This window comes from Babylonia areolata, chromosome 14 (genome assembly GCF_041734735.1).
Source record: "Babylonia areolata isolate BAREFJ2019XMU chromosome 14, ASM4173473v1, whole genome shotgun sequence".
Lineage (NCBI taxonomy): Eukaryota > Metazoa > Mollusca > Gastropoda > Neogastropoda > Buccinidae > Babylonia > Babylonia areolata.
Window position 1 is genome coordinate 27,208,460 of NC_134889.1, and position 20,044 is coordinate 27,228,503.

The 20,044-nt window shown below is 42.5% G+C and overlaps 1 protein-coding gene across 5 annotated transcripts in view; it reads right to left on the reverse strand.

The window, feature by feature from the left end:
* Positions 1–3,590: 3,590 nt before the first annotated feature.
* LOC143289962 (uncharacterized) overlaps positions 3,591–20,044 on the reverse strand; it is a 63,938-nt gene continuing 47,484 nt past the window's right edge. For 4 of the 5 annotated variants that reach the window (XM_076599233.1, XM_076599232.1, XM_076599235.1 and 1 more), the window contains 11 exons: positions 17,858–17,944; positions 16,245–16,430; positions 15,349–15,578; positions 14,046–14,904; positions 13,130–13,348; positions 12,052–12,382; positions 11,319–11,535; positions 10,258–10,375; positions 9,160–9,438; positions 8,035–8,311; positions 3,591–7,484 (listed from right to left, as the gene is read on the reverse strand). In XM_076599233.1, the coding sequence (XP_076455348.1) occupies positions 6,919–7,484; positions 8,035–8,311; positions 9,160–9,438; positions 10,258–10,375; positions 11,319–11,535; positions 12,052–12,382; positions 13,130–13,348; positions 14,046–14,904; positions 15,349–15,578; positions 16,245–16,430; positions 17,858–17,944 (3,369 nt within the window). In that variant the 3' untranslated portion in view covers positions 3,591–6,918. The remainder of the gene's footprint in view (positions 7,485–8,034; positions 8,312–9,159; positions 9,439–10,257; positions 10,376–11,318; positions 11,536–12,051; positions 12,383–13,129; positions 13,349–14,045; positions 14,905–15,348; positions 15,579–16,244; positions 16,431–17,857; positions 17,945–20,044) is intronic. The other variant, XM_076599231.1, reaches the window with a different exon arrangement.

Sequence of the window (20,044 nt, forward strand, 5' to 3'; positions counted from 1 at the left end):
GACCCTAGGTACTGAATTTTGTCATCTCCAGAGAACCTTCTGTTGTTAAGTGTGCTTTGGAGGGATGGATCTGAGAAAAACGGGTCATGGTCATAGTGGTTGTGTGTTCTTGCTGGAAAAGATAGTGTGCTGTGTGTGTGTGTGAGAATTCAAGTTGTTGTGTGAAAGGTGATTTTTTTTTCTTTTTAAGTATTGTTTTATACTGTAATAATTACGAGAAGGAGGATGGTAATAATAATAGTAATAAATGATGATGATAGTGATATACTGTTGATGTTTGTGAAAATGATGGTGACAGAATGTGTTTCCTATCATTATTTGAAGATGCCAGTAATGGTGACAAAGAAATGCTTTTCTGATACACTATTCCTCAACCAGTCAAAAAGCATTACAACAGGTCTGTATGTTTTATTACAACAGGTCTGTATGTTTTATTACAACAGGTCTGTATGTTTTATCCCTCAACAAGTCAGAAAGCATTACAACAGGTCTGTATATTTTATTACAACAGGTCTGTATGTTTTATCCCTCAACAATTCAGAAAGCATTACAACAGGTCTGTATATTTTATTACAACAGGTCTGTATGTTTTATCCCTCAACAATTCAGAAAGTATTACAACAGGTCTTTATATTTTATCCCTCAACAAGTCAGAAAGCATTACAACAGGTCTTTATATTTTATCCCTCAACAAGTCAGAAAGCATTACAACAGGTCTGTATGTTTTACATCCTACACAAAACTGACTGGCCAAGAGGAGGAAAGTGATAGACCTGGTTTGCATCAGCTTAACATGGTACAGTGCGTGATACCAGTCTGTATGTTTTACATCCAACACAAAACTGACTGTGCATGATGAATTCAAGTACCTTTGTTCTCACTCCTCTCTCTCTCTCTCTCAGACATACACATTCATTCAACTTCACATTCATAATCCTCAAATGCTTAGTCTTCCCCAGTCTCCCCTTACACAGGAACTACACACACATACTCAAAATGATCATAAACTACAGGAGTGTGCATCGACATTGGACATCAGACAGATGACGAGTTGAGAATATCTGATCATTTTATTCCTGATGAGGACAAAATGTCCCATTACTTTTTCATGAGCCATACAATCCTTTGTTTGCTGAGCTGTCCCGTGTGACAAACTTCAAAGACAATTCAATCCTCCCCATATTACCAGTTCAATCAGAACAAGGCCAGCACATTGCGCATTCAACCTCGAGTTTCAACGTGTAACCTTTAACATGGAACATGTTATCTTCTGTCCATGCGCTGGTCAGGAAAGTGTCTTTTCTTTTCTACCAGAGCAGATTAAGCCAAACGTCAATTTCTCGATCTTCCAAAAGAAAACACCACGAAAGGTTTCAGAGGATAAATTTTTTTGCTAGATTTTTTGGAACAATGGCCAGACGATGCAACACTATCAATGGTTCAACATTTTCGAGCAAGATAACACTGTGAGTGCAACAGTGACAATAAACGTCAATGTTGGGAACAGTCAAAAAGTATTTCAATTCATTGTGGGAAGTCTTGAAAACAGTTGTCAAGTCTCCAAACGGGAAAAGAATATTGTCAGCAGAAATGGAAAAGGAAATTTTCTTCCTAAAATTACGTTTAAATAACGTACTTACCATGACCCACTAGTGCAGATTCTGGCAGGGGTCTGTTTTAAATATTTGCAATTATACATTGACAGAATGGCCTAAAGAGAGAGTGAGGAATATATTAATCTTCAAGACTTCATATTCTTCAAGACTTCATGTTCAGGACAATTATACATTGACAGAATGGCCTTAAGAGAGAGTGAGGAATATATTAATCTTCAAGACTTCATATTCTTCAAGACTTCATGTTCAGGACTTCGATTTCATTATTGTCCAGTGCTCTCCAGTGAAGTTTTTTTTGAAAATACACTAGTCTTTTCAGTTGAAACATATTGAGTGATGACACCTTGATCAACCTTGGTGGAAAGAGGACAAATGTCTGATTATGTTGAGAAGGGTCAGGACATTTGTCCTATTGTTGTCTTCGTATGTAAACCACTGGAACTGACTTCTTTGTTTTTCTATAGAGCTGACACACGTTATCAAGATTAAATTAATGTGTTCTTTACCATATTTTGCATTGTTCACAAATTTATTCTTTATAATCTTATCTATGTGTGGTGAGGAAAATAGACCATGCTGCAATACCATGCGGGGATGCCAGGGTCTCTTCTAGGAAATTATATACTAGATATTGCCTCTTTCCTGTCACTCTTTGTTATTGGATTTTTCCATTGTGGGTTTAAAAAAAAAAAATTTATCTGCCTTGCTAGTCCATCTTTTCTTGTTGTTTTTTCCCTTCTTTTTTTGAAAAGCTTTGAATATTTTTTGGTCTTCTTGTGGTCTTGGTAATTGGGCATTCTTGTTTTTTTCTTTTCCTTTTTTTGTACCTGGGAATAGGAAGCCAGGTTGCTGGTTGTTTTGTGTGGTTGTTACATATAAAATATATGATTCTGTGAATTATGTGTATGGTTATGAGCAGGTTATTTTTTGGAATCTCCTGGTGAAGATTGATAGAATGGTTACAGTGTCAGAGGCTCGTCTCCAAGTCCTAGGTTCAGGAGCATAAATAGAACGGTACTTGCGTAGGATTTTTTTCTTCCAGGTTTTCAACTTTTCAGCCCTGACATGGCTCTTTGTGTTTTAACCAGGCTGTTAGCATCACAGATTAGATAAATGGTGAGAAAATTACCATTGATGCTGTGATGATCACTTTTAGTTTCAAGATTGTTTGAGAGGACTACTAAGTTTCTCAAAACTATTTCAACACTTCTCCCTCGTGAAAGTATTCTGACGCAGGCCAGGCCAAAGAGATACAGCTACCTGCATTAAGAATTGTGAAATTCAGAGCAACTCTTTAGAAAGACATCCATCAGAATAGTGGAAAACAATGGACTTGCGCAGTCCCAGTCTTCTCATTTGAAGTAATTGAACCCAAAGCACAAGCAGCCCTAAGCAGATGGTGACAGCTGATACATCTCACTATTATTTGGGTTTTGTACCAGTTGAATGCAGGAACCTGTTATCCATGTCCGTGTTCAACAAGTCATGGAAACACAACTATACCCAGCATACACACACGGTGACACCCCGTAACAGCGGATTGCAGCCTATAATGTAGCTGCATGCATTAAAGCCCACCTATAGATTCAAATTACAAGTGCAAGATGAGGGTTGTAGTGCACTCATCAACACCCTACAGATGAAATGTTTTGTACTGATGCAATGTGTGCATGAATGGAAAATTCTGTGCTTTCCCCCCCGATGCTTTCACAGGCTACAGTCATTGCCTTGACTGCTACAAAGGACTATTCATCATAAGCTTGTGTACGTATAATGTCGGCATAATAACCTTGCTTTCTTCCTTTTGATGATCACAACCTATCTGGTTTACACTCAAGTGGCTGGAACCAGTTACTTGGATTTCAGCTTCTGCAATAAACTCTTGAAGATTAAAGAGACACATGGCTATACATCATTCAGGCTTATTCACACCCAACGCTTCCACATCTCAAACCACTACACACACAAGTCACCAATACTTTACTCTTTATTTTCTCCGATGTCACATCACTGCTACTAAAAAGATGTTGGCTGTAGCACTGCCTTACACACACACAGCTGTAACACAACAACAACAAGTCAAACAGAACAGGGTTGGTTTCATAAAGTGTGTGTTTCTGTCCTGCATTAACACACGGCACTGGTGGTTTGCGCCAGCTCTTGTTCATGCCACTGAAATTTGGGATGGCCTGAAATTTTATCCCGCTAGGAAACCACGTAAAATAGGAACGACGACAACTGAAACCTCTTCCCAGTACTCTATACAACTGGGACGAGAAGAATTTTTTTAATTTTGTGCTACATTCAGTTTTAAAAAGTAAAGAAAAGGATGAAAAAATAATCAGAAAAAGGGAGGTGGATTTTTAAAAATAAAAAAGGAGTGAAAAAGAAACCCAACAACACAAAATAAACCAATGTAAGAGATTTTTGTGTTGAGTTTTTGTTGCTTCAACTACACATCAAATCACACACCACATTGATAGAAAGCTGAGCCAGTGTTGGGCCAAGAACTGTCGCCGTTCACCGGGGGCACGAGTGAAACGACAACAGCCATGACTTCAACTGGCCAAGTAGTTGGGGGGAGCAGTCGGGTAATCTGGCACCATCAGTTTACACCAACTTGAGAAACAAAGACTCCACCCCTATCTTCTTCCAGTGCTACATGGGGGCAGTATGCAGGTCACTGGATTCTCCTCCAACTTTCCTTCCTCAGAAATACAGCAAGGATACATTTCCTTTTCCTCTGAAATGGTGGGCATTGCTCATTGTTTATAATGAGTCAAAAAAGACAAGGCTCAACCTCAAAGGGAACCCATGTATGGTCAATGTGTACGTCAACAGGGACTGGTCTGTCAAGGCTAAACTGGTCTCTAGTATGATGGCCATGGTTTGCACCATGCTGGATTGTCTGTGAAGCTGGTGATCTTTTTCAATGTGATAAAATTCAGCATCTATCTTCAGGACCTGGCTGTCTGCAGACAAACAGTCTGGCCACCTTACTGGTGCTCTTGCTTCACACAAGACTGCACTGTACTCCCTCACACTCAAACTTCATCACCACTTCTCCCCAACGGATACCAACAGTCAAAGCAATCCATGTTCAACCCTCCATCATAAAATTCAGTCTATCATACAAAACAATACACCACTCAGAAACGGATTAAATAATCCACAAGAAAGCAACTGCCTTTTCAATATCTACTACTGTAAAAGCACATACAAAATATATACTACAAGATAAACATGGTACAGTGCTGACTGGCAAATGGAAGGGATGGCTGACAACTCGCTTCATATCTTTTGATTGGATTTTATAAAGTAGAAAGTCTGATCTCATTTTTTTCCCTATTTGGCATACACTGCAGAAATTTTCAGGAGCCATTTGGCTAACAGCTGACTTCCAAAGATCAGAAAGAAAAACAAACATTGCAAAACAAATATGTATCTGAAATGAATTCACAGCACTCAAAACTATTCCCCTACAAACCAATGGTAAATGCAGGTGGTGATATCCCACTTCTTCAATAATTATAGTAAAATTCATATGGCAGACTTCCTTTCTGCCTCCACAGCTTTTCGTCTCATTGTACCTAAACTGACTGCATTCAGAACAGATTCAGTTGATTCTCTCCACTAAGAGAAAGCATAATGTTGTGCAAACCATGAAACGTGTCCTCAGGTTTCAGTCAATCCATAAGTCAGCCATCTGTAAGTATAGTGTGTATGGTGAGAACACTTCTGCAACATCTTAATGCACACATCCAATTGCTCCTGAAAAAAAAAAGTAAGATGAACTGTTAGGAACACTCATTACAAGGACACTCCCTTTCAAAGTAACACAATTTTTTATCCACTTACCTGTGGTAAAAAAAGATGATGAGCGGGTATACAGTATTATCATTTTAATTTTTTTTTAAACCACAAACATTCACAATCTTGAAATGCTACTTCCTCACCTTCACCATTTTGTCAAGGATAAAAAAATGTACAAAACAGCATCAACTACACTGCTCTTCACAGTATGTACAATATGTGAAGCATACAAATTCTCAATTATAAACCAGGCATGCACATATACACACCACAGACAAACCTCAGAGGCTTAAATAAACACATCCACATATACATCAAGGGCACAGAAAACATGGGTATTTAAAAAGAAAAAAAAACCATGGTAATGACTTTACACTGTGCAAAAAGAGTTCTTTATTGACAACTATTAAATAATCTCTTCAATATCTAGTCAGAAAACACAAAAAGGGTGTATTCTGAGACCTGGTCAATGGTGGAAAGATTCCAATGGACAAGTGCAAGGGACAATCACTGTTGCAGGGAGATACAGACCAAAGATGCAGGACATACAAAGCATGCACACATGCTCACAAACACACACACCAACCTCTCAAAGAGCATGTGCACTCCCTAAACATGGTGCTTATAGCACCACTGTTACAGAAATGAAGGCATCACGCCTGCAACAGTCTGACATGTCCTGAGAAAGGGGGATAGGCATCTGGCAGCTTCTCATCCACAATACAAGACAACTTTCAAGACGATCCCTAGCTATCGCACATGCATGCTTCAAACTCCCTACGCTGCTCAAACTATCAAGCATGGGCACTGTGTGCAATTCTAGCTAACCTTCCAAATTCATCCCATGCTGTCTAGGTCCTGCATTTGAACTTAAAAAACTGCTGACAATCCACACATTAAGCTAAGCAGTTGAGAGGGCCTGAGGCCCTGGTACAGATTCTGGCTGGACAGCACTCCAGTCCTGTTCTCATGGCTTCTGTCACCACTGCAGCCGTTGTCTGGCTTTCCCACTATCCACCAGTCCAAAGAATTCAAGTTTCACGATGTACAATGTCACACATAACCAATGACAGAGTAGACAGTCCCAAAAGTGTGTCCAGTACAATCTGAGACAAAACAGCCAGTCCCTGATAACATAGATGAACAGTCCTCACATCCACTATCTGGACCCCGTGGGCCAGACACCTCATGATGGCAACTTGACATAAAGTGTTCACTTAACACAATTCTGTGGGCATGTCAATCCTGTAAATCTGTGATCAGCACCAGTCCTGTGATTGAGAAATGTGTCAATCTGGTGAGCTACATCATAATCATCAGCACTGTCAAAGTGCTGTGGGAAGAGAGTGATGAGGAGGAAAGCAGACACATGCTGACGGCAGAGCAGCCTGATTTTGTGAGGTCACTTCATAATTAGTCAAGTAGACAATTGGAGGTGGTGCTCTGACACGGTCACGCTGTCCTCACTCTCACATCTCTGTACACCCGTTTAATTCTGCTGGCTTCCACTCTCTTCCCCTTGGGGGGCCACAGCGCCAGAGGAACCCGAGGACACTGCTACCACAACTGAAGAGGAGGAGGCGGGACTAGAGACACTGCAGGTTGGAACCGACTTCAAGACTGGAACCGACATGGACTTCTTCCCATCCCCAGATGCATCCGTCTTGGGGGCACAGGGTGGGGCGGACGGCCCGCTTCCCATGGAGACAGGGGTGGGAGGTGCAGGGGCAGAGATCTTGCTGGCTGCCTGCTTGCTGGTGCCCATGTAGTCGTGCACATGGGCCAGCAGATCCTGACGGGCCTTGACGTGCTGGGCTTTCAACATCTGGTTCCCAGCGGCCAGGGGTGGCTGCTGGGTGGGTGGGCGGGGTCCGAGGCTGGGTCCAGTGGCTGGCTTCATGACCAGGGTGGGGTTACGCTGTGGAGCCGGGGCAGAGGGTGGTGGGGGGCCTGCAGGGCGCTGGATGGGGTTGGGGAAGTTGGGGCGGGGAGCAGGGGGTGCCACATTGCTGCGCACCATGTTGCCCATCATCAGCTGGGGTCGCACCATGGGACCTGAACACACCAACACCACACGATGACAAACTATGTTCCCCCCACTGCATGGCTTTGTACTCCACTTATCTCACTTGACACCCCATTTACCTCGCTAGCATTGGAAAATTTGTCCTTGAAAGGACATTTACTCTAACAAAATTACTATGACAGGTACACAGGGGCTCTCATTCCTGTCCGAAGCAAAACACTACTCTGCTCTGGCAGTGAAATTGAAAGTAACCATGGCTTTTAGTAACCTACCTTAGTATATTTCCTCCCTTCTGCTTGCCTATCCACCATCCTCTTTGACAACAGCCATTCTCCCAATCTTTCAGCCTGTGCACCAAGCACCATAGTTTTATAGGTTGTTTTTTTTGTTTGTTTTGGTTTTGTTTTTTTGTTGTTTTTTGTTGGTTTTTTTTAGCATTTCTCCATTCTCAATCTCTTCCCCTTTCAAAATCAAAACTGCTCATTCTGCTGTGAAAATGTACTGGAAAGCCACCGACAAAAAGACGGCGGAGGTGAACTACTTCAGTTGTCTTCACTGTGCAACAACAGGGTGACTTACCTCCGGTCTGCACAGCCTGCTGAATGAAGGGAGAAGTTCCGAACTTGGGACCAAGCTGGGCCGGTGGCGGCGGAAATCGCTGGGCAGCATTGCGACTGTTCATCTGCGCATTGAAGTTCTTCGTGGCCGTAGCGATAGACTGCTGCTGCTGCTGCTGCTGAGAGGCGGACAAGGTCTTGTTGTTGGCGCTGACACTGCCCTGGCTGTGGCCGGGACCGCCCTGGTTGTGACCCTGACTGCCCTGGCCGTGCCCCTGACTGTTGGGGGGAGACTTCAGCTGGAACAGCCCAAGCTGATACATCATTTCATTATCTCACTTCTGAATTAACCAACTCTGGTGCATGTCACGATTACGTCACACTAGCCAAGCCATCAGGATCAGGTATAAAATACAATTTTTTTTAAGTTCACCCACTTAACCCACATCGCCAAGCACTAATCACCCAGGCAATCACATGCCAGGGGAAGTAACGTTTCCAATTTTCAAACAGAGGTAATTATAAAAACTTATAAAAAATAAATTATTTTCTTATGTTGCTTTGAGTTGTTTTTCCTGCATTATACACAGAATGAAGTTGTAAAAGTCTTTATCTTCTCCATAAGAAAAAGAAGTATAATCCTACGAACCAGCACAAACAGGAAGATCATGCACAAACAAAGCTTCAAACAAAGCTAATATTTGCAGTGAAATTGATGACACAATGTCCATTTTGGAGGTCAGAAAACTGATTCATACTTGACCATCTTCACTCTCATAATCACTGTCACTGTCGCCTGAACTCGGTCAGTTGATATCTAGGTCACACAGTATGACTGACTTCTGAAGATTCTTGCTCGCCAAATCTTGTCAGTCATCAAACTCATCTTGCAACTTGAAAAGTCAAAACTTTGGCAAAATCAAATTGGACCGCAAAAAGTGCTGAAAACTTGGCAGGAAGTGATTAAGACGAAGCAGTGACTCTCAAGAGAATCTCATTCTCAAGAGAATTTCTCTTGTTGAGATAATGAAGTAATCTGTATATATATATTAACAACAATGGCTGCTGCTGCTTTTTTTTCCTTCTTTTTTTTTCTTGCTTTTTTTAATAATATCTATAGCTTAATATAAAACAAAATAGAGCTGACCGGTGCATTCTGTGAGGAGTGTTGCTGCTGCTGCATGATGTTGCCAAACTGGGATCCCTTGTTGGTCTGCTGCTGGGGCGGGGCCTGGTGCTGGTGCTGGTGCTGGGGCGGGCCCTGGTGCTGCTGGGGGGCGTGGCCAAGCCCCATGGTCTGGTTGAGGGAGGCGCCTGGGGCCGGGGAGTGGATGGTCAGGCCCAAGCCGTGGGGCTGGCTGCTGAAGGGCTGCATGGAGAACTGGGCTGTGCCCTGGGGAGGCTGCAGGGCGCCCTGTGCACAGCGCTAAACAATGTTCACATTATCGTAGAGAACACACATCCTCTTTTTTCTTCCTGCTTTTCCATCACAACAATAAAAAATGGACAAAAACATCTCACTGAATTTCCCTGCTAAAATAAATTCAAATAACATTTTTATCAATGGTAGATGTAGATCAATGAAAAACAAAACAACTCTATTTGTGCATTATCATATCAAGGTTTTGAAACAAATCATTCTTCTTGGACCACAGTCTTACTGCCCCGTTTCAATTCAGTTTTCAGTCACCGAATGTACTGAGTGCAATACATAGAGCCTTGTTAACAGACCACTGGAGAGTTCCGTGGGCATCTTGGATCTCGCGAATACGCATCTAACTTTTACTCGAAATCGCAAGCAATGCCCAAGCAAAAGCAGCAAACATGCGCTGTCCCCCATTCCTTCAGTTGATAGCCTCCATTGTTACAACCAAACTCTGTACTATGCATAATAATTTTTTTTTTAAAACAACAAAGATATGAAGCAAAAAGTCGAAGAAAGAAGTCTTCCGTTTCGCACGCTCTTCCTCTCTCGATCGCATTGTTGCTCAAAATTTCAGGGAGCCAATCTGAGCAGATCATGTAACACGCCTCTATGTCATGTCAGCACAGAACTCTGCAGGGGTCTATTAATTACCCTCCCAAAAAGATCACTGTTGTTCTTGGTGTAACATAGTGGCGGCACACCACAAACAGATAAGTGGCACTGAAAACCCCTTCCAATGGGTGGTGACCACTGCCTGGCCGACAGAGAGAGAGAGAGAGAGAGAGAGAGAGAGAGACAGTGACAAGAGGGTGGGTGTACCTGCAGAGTGGAGGTGGGCTGCTGTGTGGGGAAGAAGCCGGTCTGGGTCAGGGCAGGCTGTGGCTGCTGGAAAAAGGAGGAGGAAGGCTGGACTGGCTGCACGTTCTGCACCCCGGACCTGCTCACACAACACAACACACAACACTGTTGACACACCGATATTTAGGATGCTAACAAACTACATATCAGCCACTGTACATAAAGGCGGATAGTAGTTTGCACAGGACAGGAATGTCAGACCCCTGCCGGAGTCTGCACTAGTTGGGTCACGGTTAAGTATGTGTAATTAACATTACTTTCCTTTGCATTGTCAAATTCGTTCGTGTTTTGAACCTTACATTTCATCATTTCTTACAGTTTATGACATCATCCTGTGATCTAACATGGACATGCCACATATCAAAAAGGTGTCCACACAGGGCGAGTTACTCTGTCCACTTTTTGTCAAAAGTGCGGCACAGATCAGCCTCCTGTAAAGCTCTTCAGCACCCAAGCTAGGTTTCAGCTGAAGTTTAGAGGGCAAAAACTCTCTAAAGTGTTTAGCATTAATCAAATCAGCCCATAATCCACAGCCACACTGAGAATCCATTCAGTTAAACTTGCATGTTTGTCGAAGTTCAAAACGCATTATTCTTCAGTTCAAGGTTCAACTCTTGAACCAGAGAATTTCTAAAAATAACCGCAGCTTCAGTTGCTCTGAACTGGTCTCTTCAGACAACTCACTTCTACATTCTCCAAGCTACCCGATGTCTGTTAACACATGCATCCCAACAAAGCCAGATATGACTGCCAGTCTCTGAAAACATATCAGAAGGACCCTTAGGCCTATAACAGACAATCACATTATTCACTAATGGGTGCACAGGAGATCCTGAACCTCTTGCCAGAGCGTTTTTCTGAGATAACGACACTGACCTGCCCAAGCCAGCTTCTCACAGACAAACTCATGCAAACTCTCATGCAACTCTCCAACACAGCAAACTCTCTGTCACACCACTGTACACATTCCCTTTCTGTTCAAACACAAAAACCAACTTCTCTCAAGGTGGCTCCCCTCTTACCTGGGCTGCTGCACCAGCTGTGAGGGCAACATCTGTGAGTTGCTGAGGGACTGGGAGGTCTGCACCGCATTGCCCAGCAGCTGGCTGGTGCCAAACAGCTGACCCAAGGGTTGGGTCAGCTCCAGGAAGAACATCTGAGACATGGGCATGGGGTTGTTGTTCAGGCCCTGGTTGAAGGGCAGCTGGCTGGGACCCATGTTTTTCGTCACCGCAGAGTCTGCACACATACAGGGCATCATCAATTACTGGTCAGGATCTGCAAGGGTTTAGCAATCACTCTTTTCACATGCATTCCATAACCTGTCTTGCACATGACTGGGTGATACATCTTTTCTTGTCAAGATAAATGAAAAAGGTTATGAGAAAAAGTTAAAAAAAAGAAAAAAAAAAACGAAGGAAGGAAGGAAACAATACTGAGAGACAGAAGGCAAGCAACATGCACACTTGGGAATGTTGGTTAAAACCTTCACAACTGAAACAAATTTTCTCCTGTAACTCTTGGGTTCAGCAGTTTTTAATGACTTGTCTTCACAACAATGAGCAATGACGCAACTTCACAGCAATCAGGAAAATGCAACATCATTAGACAGCATACTTTTTTCTTCTTCTTTTTTTTTTTTTTTTTATCAACAAGGTCCAACAAAAAGCAAGCCTTGCAGAGATGCCTTCTTTATCAAATGTTCCCTGCCCCCCTCCACCTCCTGTTGCAGAAACAGCAAAAACAAGGACTCACTGAAGGGAGCAGCATTGGGGTTGGGTCCTGGCTTGATGGAGGTGGACATGAGAGTGGAGTTGGCAGAGGAGACCATGACGGTGTTGAGGTTGGTCTGCTGACCAAAGGCTGGGGCCTGGGGGGCTCCCATGCCGGCCTGTTGGGTGGGGGCAGCAGGGGCGGGGGGACCGTGGGAGCGCTGGAAGGGGGCAAACAGGTCCTGCTGGGCAGGCAGGAAGAGGGAGGGCTGGGACAGCGCCTGCTGGGGGGTCAGCTGGGGCTGGGCCGCCTGCTGGCTGGAGGGCTGGGGCTGCTGGGACAGGCCAAACCCATAGCTGGGCTGCTGGGGGTACTGCAACAGTGTCATGCATTTTATCATATTAATTACCTGCAGGTCCACACACAGCAGCACACATCCACGTTTCACACTGACAACATCCAACATCTCAGCCAACAAAACAAACAAAAAACTGTCCAACACATTCATCTCCAGAATAATTACAATATTGTCAACAAACCATCACACAAGAATATCTGTGAAAAATGAAACATGACCAACATTGTATTAGAGTACAGTTTAGCCCCCCAAGTGCCAGTTCTTGTAATTTACCACAAACCAAGCAGAAAAAAAAGCAAGTTTTAACACTATACTGTGCATGATACCAAACATGGGATATCAGACGGAATATTTAAAGATGCAACTCATATATGATTCATAATGTTCTAAAATAGGAAAAACATAAGATGCCCCCACCACCAAAGTCAAGCACTGACATTACAACTGCTCCAAAAGTAGTGCATTGTCGTGTTGTTGTTTTTTAACCCCTTTTTAAAGCCAAATCTGGTGACACTGAAGTATTCCCAGTGAAAATAACCATTAGGTTACACAGGAATGTCAGACCCCTGCCGGAGTCTGCACTAGTTGGGTCACGGTTAAGTATGTGTAATTAAACTAACCATTAGGTTTACCACACAGGCGCGCGCGCACACACACACACAAAGCGCCACAGGTGAATCAATCACACTATTTAAACAGGTAAATAATAAAAACCACAGGAAACAAACAAAAAAAACTGACTGACTGACGGCTCCCCCTTACCCGTGTCTCCTGAGGCATAAGTTGTGACGCAGCAGCAGCTGGCAGGAAGGGCTGGAAGGCCTGGCCCTGGGCCATCATGATGGGGGGACTGGGCACTGCCGGCATCGATGACATCAAGGATGAGGCAGAGGCAGACATGCTGCTGCCAGGGTTGGAGGATGCCATGCTGTAGCCAGAGTCACCCATTGTCTCCACGGGGCGCACCTGCTGGGGACGGACCTGAAAGACAAAGGACTTGGAAAACATCTTTTTGAGCAACTTTTCTCCTGCAATGCCCATTTCCAGAGCAACATATACCAGTAAGTAAATACAAAAATAAATAAATAAAAATGGGGGGATCACACATCCACCCACACCTACATAAACAAACAACCCAACTTTTATTTTATTTCATGATAGTCTGACTGCAACTGTCACCTTCAACTAACTGTAAACTCCTTGACTGCCAAACCTTCATGAAATGAGATCAATGCAGCATGAATTTGCTTTACAACTGATACTTTCCGTGTCCTTTTAAATGAAGTGATTTATTTTGCTGAACAAAAGCAAAAGAAATCCTCAGAGAAAGAAATCCAAATAAATAATGGTGACTGATATCCTGACCTGAAAGTTCAATCTTATCCCAATGAAATGACAGCCCTTCAATGGCAAGTATATTTGTCGGCAGTAGGCGTGGGGCCAAGTACGCAGAAAATGTCAATGATCCACCTTATAGATTGTATGCAGAGCCAAGGATCAGGTGTCCAAAATTCTTATGGAAAAAAAATATATATATATGTAGTGCATACTAAAAACATCAAAAAGAAAGCAGAAGAAAGGGAGAAGTAGTAAATGTAGCCCCTCGTGCAAACTAGCATCACAGAGTTAAAAGAATAAGAACAGCAACAGCCAGTAAAGGCACAGGCAGTGTCCTCACCTTGCAGACATTGGAAGGCTCAGTGATAGTATGGTGACTGGTGACAGCATCCATGGTCTGGGCCTTCGTCTCCATGGCGTCACTCTTCCTGTCCCCAAACACCATGTTCTCCTTCCTCTCCCCGCTCGGCGTGAACATGTCGCTCTCCCCCGCCCTGTCTGTGGCTGTCGAGAACACCATGCTCTCCCCTTTCCTTTCTGCAGCAGGGACAAACACCATGCTCTCCTTCCTTTCCCCAGCTGGAGTGAAGATGTTGTCCTTCCTTTCTGCCGCCTGAGCAAAGATGTCATCTTTTCTCTCCGATGCTGGGGTGAAGATGTTGTCTTTCCTTTCAGCCGCCCCAGTAAAGATGTTGTCTTTTCTCTCCGCTGCCGGAGTGAAGATGTTGTCCTTTCTCTCCGCTGCTCCCACAAAGATGTCATCTTTTCTTTCTGATGCTGGGGTGAAAATATTATCTGTTCTTTCTGCCGCCGAGGTGAATATGTTGTCCTTCCTCTCAGCTGATGGGGTGAACACCAGGCTGTCTTTCCTTTCTGAGGATGGGGTGAACACCAGACTGTCTTTCCTTTCAGCTGATGGTGAAAACACCATGCCTTCTTTCCTGTCGGCAGTGGAGGAGGAGAAGACCAGGTTATCGCCGTTCCTGTGCATGTTGTCGGAGGCGACTGGGGACAGGCCGTTCTTCTCCATGTTGACGTGCATCATGGGGGAGGAGGAGGGGGCATTGGTGACGGACACCTGGGCGGTGGTGGTGAAGGTGGTGAATGAGGGCACAGTGCTGGACCCCTTGCTGTCTGTGCTAGAGGCACTGACACTGAGAGATGTGCCCAGGGAGCTCGGGTTGGCCAGACCATTCGACCTGTCAGCAAAAACCATCACTGAGATTAGTCAATACCCACTAAACACAACTCACTAAATACAGAAACAGTGACACACACACACACAAAAGTAAGATCTACAGCTTTCTTTATCACACCCCTTCCCAGAATTTTCATCCTGCTAAAGTACATGTCTTGGAAAAAGAAAGTTTTTATTCTTGAAAAATAACCCCCACCCATCCCCTTTCTTTTCACTCCAAGCCCAACATCATCTCAAGAAAGAATAATTGATAATATTTACAGGATAGATGCACAAATAAACAAAGAAAGAATAACTGATAATATTTACATTATAGATGCACAAATACACAGATAATTCTAATCTCTAAATGATTTCAGACATTATCTGAGACACAGCCAAGATTTTAACAAAAATACTGCTCTCAATCTCTGAATGACTTCTGAAATGATATGGGACTTCTTACTTCTGCTCAAAGACAGTAGGCAGCTCCCAGCAGTTCTTGCAGGAAGCTATCTTGGAATTGAGGTCCTGGGTGGCAGGAGAGGTTGGCGAGGTGATGGAGGTGCCAGCAGGGTTGACAAAGGCTACCTCACTCCTCTCATCCTGGTTCTCTGCTGGAGCGGGCCCACTGTCAGGGCTGTCGATGGTCTCCAGACTGGTGTCAAAACCAAATGTCAGCTGGATATCAGAGCCCTGCACACATGGAACACTCACTGAATAGCTACTGCCACTTGATACATAAACAATTATACACCACAAACCAAGAATGAATCATCAAAATCACAAAAAAGTCATCATAGGCTTCAACTGAGCACAGGAACAGGAGTCATAATGGCTGCCAGAAAAAGAGGGCACTAGTCAGGGGGGCAAAGGGAAGGTTACCTACTTCTGGGAGGTAATCGGCCGTAGCTACTTTCGTTTTCTCCGCATAGGCGGATAGTAGTTTGCACAGGACAGGAATGTCAGATCCCTGCTGGAGTCTGCACTAGTGGGTCATGGTTAAGTATGTGTAATTAAACAGATTTTTTAAATGTTTCAAAGAACTTTGTAAGCTACAATCATCTTCCATTTCTGTCCTGGGATATACTCTATCTCAATCTTGTATCCCTGGATCCTTATCAGTCTTTTGACACAAAATCTCCAGACAGAAATTGTATTTTATTGTTTACTTTCTTTGCACAATGTTACAAGTTGTACTTCACAACACAAACTAAATCAAACCCAGCAAAAATCTACACAAACAAACCGAATATGATCAAACTGTGAAGCCCAAGACTAAGCCGAACACCTGACAGCTGCAGTGTGAATCCACTCTACTCCACTCAATCCCTGCAGAATGGAGCTCACTAAGGTCTTTACCTTCCCAAAGATAGGATCCTTGAAGCTTGGAGGCAGCTGGATACGCTCAGGCTTGCTGCTCAGCTCTTGGACACGCTGCAGGGACCCAGCCGCCTTCTCTTTGGACTCTGGTTTCTGGATCACCTTCACATTAGCACTGGCCTCAGCTGTCTTGCTAGCAATCTTCTCACCACTGCCACTCACCATCTGCACACAAAAAGGTTCTCTCTGTACACCGTTTGCTTTACATTCAAAACCACTGTTTTTGTTGTTGTTTCCTTTCTTTTCACATAACAAAATGTTCTAAGATGGAGGAATAAAAAAAAAAGTTATCCTGTCCAACAGTCTTATATTTACCTTTTATAAGAAGAACTAAAACTATTGAACCGTGAAGTGAAAATAACATGTGATTGCAGACAATGCATCATAACAGAAGAAAAACCATACAACACTTGGATGCAATAGAACACAAAAGGGGAAATAAGGAGAGAGGTGAGGGTACGTGGGTAAGGTGGAAAACAATTTGGGCGAGATGTTATCACATAACATAAAACTGAGAGGGAGGATGGAGTGAGGGAGAAGAAATGCACTACCACACGCCTGGAAAATTCAGCTAAAACATGATAATCTAAAGGAAGACATTCTGTATAATACTGGCACAAAAAAGAAAGAAAGAAAAAAAAACTAAAGTCTTCCATGGATGCTGAGACAGCCCTGCATATTTGCAGAACTTGAAAGCATCCTCTGATTTCTCCTAAAAATATATATATTAAAAAAAAAGGGGGGGGGGGGGGCAGGGATCAGGTTCGACATCGGTCATCGACGCATTTAATTTTGAAATGACCTATTGTTTTTCAAGTTGCCAGGTCACATGACTTATTGTTTTTATGACCAGTCGGTCAATCAAAGTAACCATATCTCTCTCTCTCTCTCTCTCTAACGATCGTGATCGCTTTGTCGTCTGCTCCTACAGTAAATGACTATAAACTGGTTTATTAAAATACGGATCCGTGACGAAACGAAATCCGAAACGAATCTTTAACGCTGCCTTTCGCGAGCTTCAGAAGACCAGAGCATTGCATTTTCTTGTCAGAAATCAATGACAGTCTTAACTTCTTTTTTTTCTAGTCAATGAATGACCAGAATGGCCAGTGTATTACATTTTCCTTTCATTTGTGCATTATTAAAGTTTGAAAAAGCCCGGGACAGGTGATATTTGACCTATTGACTTTCAAAATGACCTATTGATTTTATGTTCTTCCGGTCATATGACCTATTGTCTATTGAACCCAACCTGATCCCTGGGGGGGGATACATACATATTTAACTTGAAACTGTGAAATGAAAGGGAAAGAGGATGGATGGGAAAGACAGTACAGATGCAGAAAAGTTTAACTTGAAACTGTGAAATGAAAGGGAAAGAGGATGGATGGGAAAGACAGTACAGATGCAGAAAAGTTTAACTTGAAACTGTGAAATGAAAGGGAAAGAGGATGGATGGGAAAGACAGTACAGATGCAGAAAAGAAACTACATCCTGACCTCAGAAGCTCTAAGTGCCCACTCACACAACAACTGTTGTATTATAACCTGTGTCAACACTAGCTACACATCACTGTCCCAGTTCTTCCTCACCTTGGTCTGCCGGGTTGGTTTGGGAGCCTCCATCTTGACACTGGTGCTATCTGCTTTCAGTTTGTCCGCCAGTATTTTCTCTGTCACCTGTAATCAGACACACACTTCTGGTCCACCTCAAAGTAGGTCTCATCTACTCCCCGTGCAAGCTGGCTCGTGACCAAGTCAGGTCTTCATCATCGCTCAGTAGTTATAATTAGCTTATTCACGACTTACAGTGTCTTTTCTTTTTTTATTTACTTTAAAAAAATTTTTTTTATTATTGTGCCTTACAGGCTGGAAATAGAAAGGAAACAATATTTCTGATTAATATTTTTTTCAGGTTTTACATTTATTGCAAAATCATTAATGTAAAATTTACTGTCGTCTTTTATGTCTTCTTTTCTTGTTCTTGTTCTTTTTTTTTCTTTTTTTAAAAGATATTAGTATCAACCATCCTGGCATGCTTTGTTCCTCTTGGTATCTTTACCTGCTGAAAAAATGCCGCATGCCGATTATGAAGTTTGCTGTGGACACTCTTTCTCTCTCTCCTTCTCCCCCCTCACCCACTCGAATAGCTACACTAGATATCTGAATCTTGTTCCCTTTTCCAGTTTTGAGAGGGGACAAAACCTGACACTTAGTGTCACACAAGAGCAAAAAACAAGAAGAGTTACATTACTATGCCCATCAAGTGTCCTTCCCACAGAATTACACATATTTCAAACTTATCATACAAAGCAAACATGAACTCTAAACATAAAAATGTATAGTCCAATTTGTTAAAAATCCCCAATTGTGTACAATATTGTAATAGCAAACTCCATCCAGACTAAAAATCAAATACAATAGAGCAAGCAAGCTGGTAAACAAAAAAACAAGCCACTGCAACTCTGTTTAATGAGGAGGTATGGACCGTCCTGTCACTTTTTCTTTTTTCAGATTATTCTGTATCTGGTAGTTGTGACATTCTGTGGTTCTGTGCACCCTTGCAACTAGTTAAGCTGAAAAATATGTTACAATCTGAACTCTCATGTTTAAACGTAATACCTCAGAACATTCCATGTGTGAAATTTGCCAACACAACATGCATTTTCAACTATCTTCCATATCAACTTTATGACAACATTACAGTCACCACTTTCTTTGGGAATATGCACAAATACAAGCAAACACACAAATATGTCTGACACATCATACACGCACACACACATACACACAAAATGATGTATCATATACATGTTTGCTCACAAAAGCACACACACACACTCCTCCACAAGTGAAGATGGTTCAAAAGGAAAACCACCAAAGTGAAAAGAATAAGGAAGAGAAATAAGAAGTCAAGCTGAAGGACAGGTAAAGCCGCAAAGATCACCTAAAGGCAACAATCTGTTTGTATTCCTGGCCTCAACAAGCTTGATAAATTCAAGTAACTATGGTTTTTTCATCCAGAAATCTGTTTTATTCCAGATGACTTCCAACATCAATCCACTTATCTTTAGTTTTTCTCAGCTGAATCACCCAATCACTTTCCCATAAACCCCACACTCTTCCCTTCACTGCACAAACCAGGAAAATCTTCACACTGAAATATTCATCACTTTTAAAAAAATTTTTTATTGGAATTATATTTTCAAGAAGCATGAGCAAAACAAACATAACAATCTAACAGTACCAATTTATATGTTAAAGTAGCCACTGAAACAAAAACCCAAAAGAAAACTGGATATAAAGTAGACAACATCACCCAACCAGATGCTTACATTCAAACTAATGAGTGATTTCTATATGACCAAAGTTTTAAAGTTTTCCTGCATATTAAGTGTTACGTTAGAATGAGAACCCAAAAAAAGATGCTATTTCCCATCCCCATAAAACCTATCATGCAGTTTAAACACAAAGGGAAAGGACAGGTAAAAACACAAGACAGAAAACATCACCAGTACCCTGACAAAAGGCTTAAGATTGGAATGAACAGATTGAAAGCAGGGATAATTCAGGTAAAACTGCTTAAGCATGCAAAAAATAAACACAGCATCTGAGCAAGAGATAAAGACTTTGCCGCATAGAGACACCAAGGAAAGACAAAAGCCAAGCGTCATGGAGGATTCTCAATCAAATCAGTCCACTATCTGTACTTTTGAGTCAGTCTAATTTCCATTAGGGCTTGCTTTGGAATTCTTTTAAAATATCAATAATAAATGATGA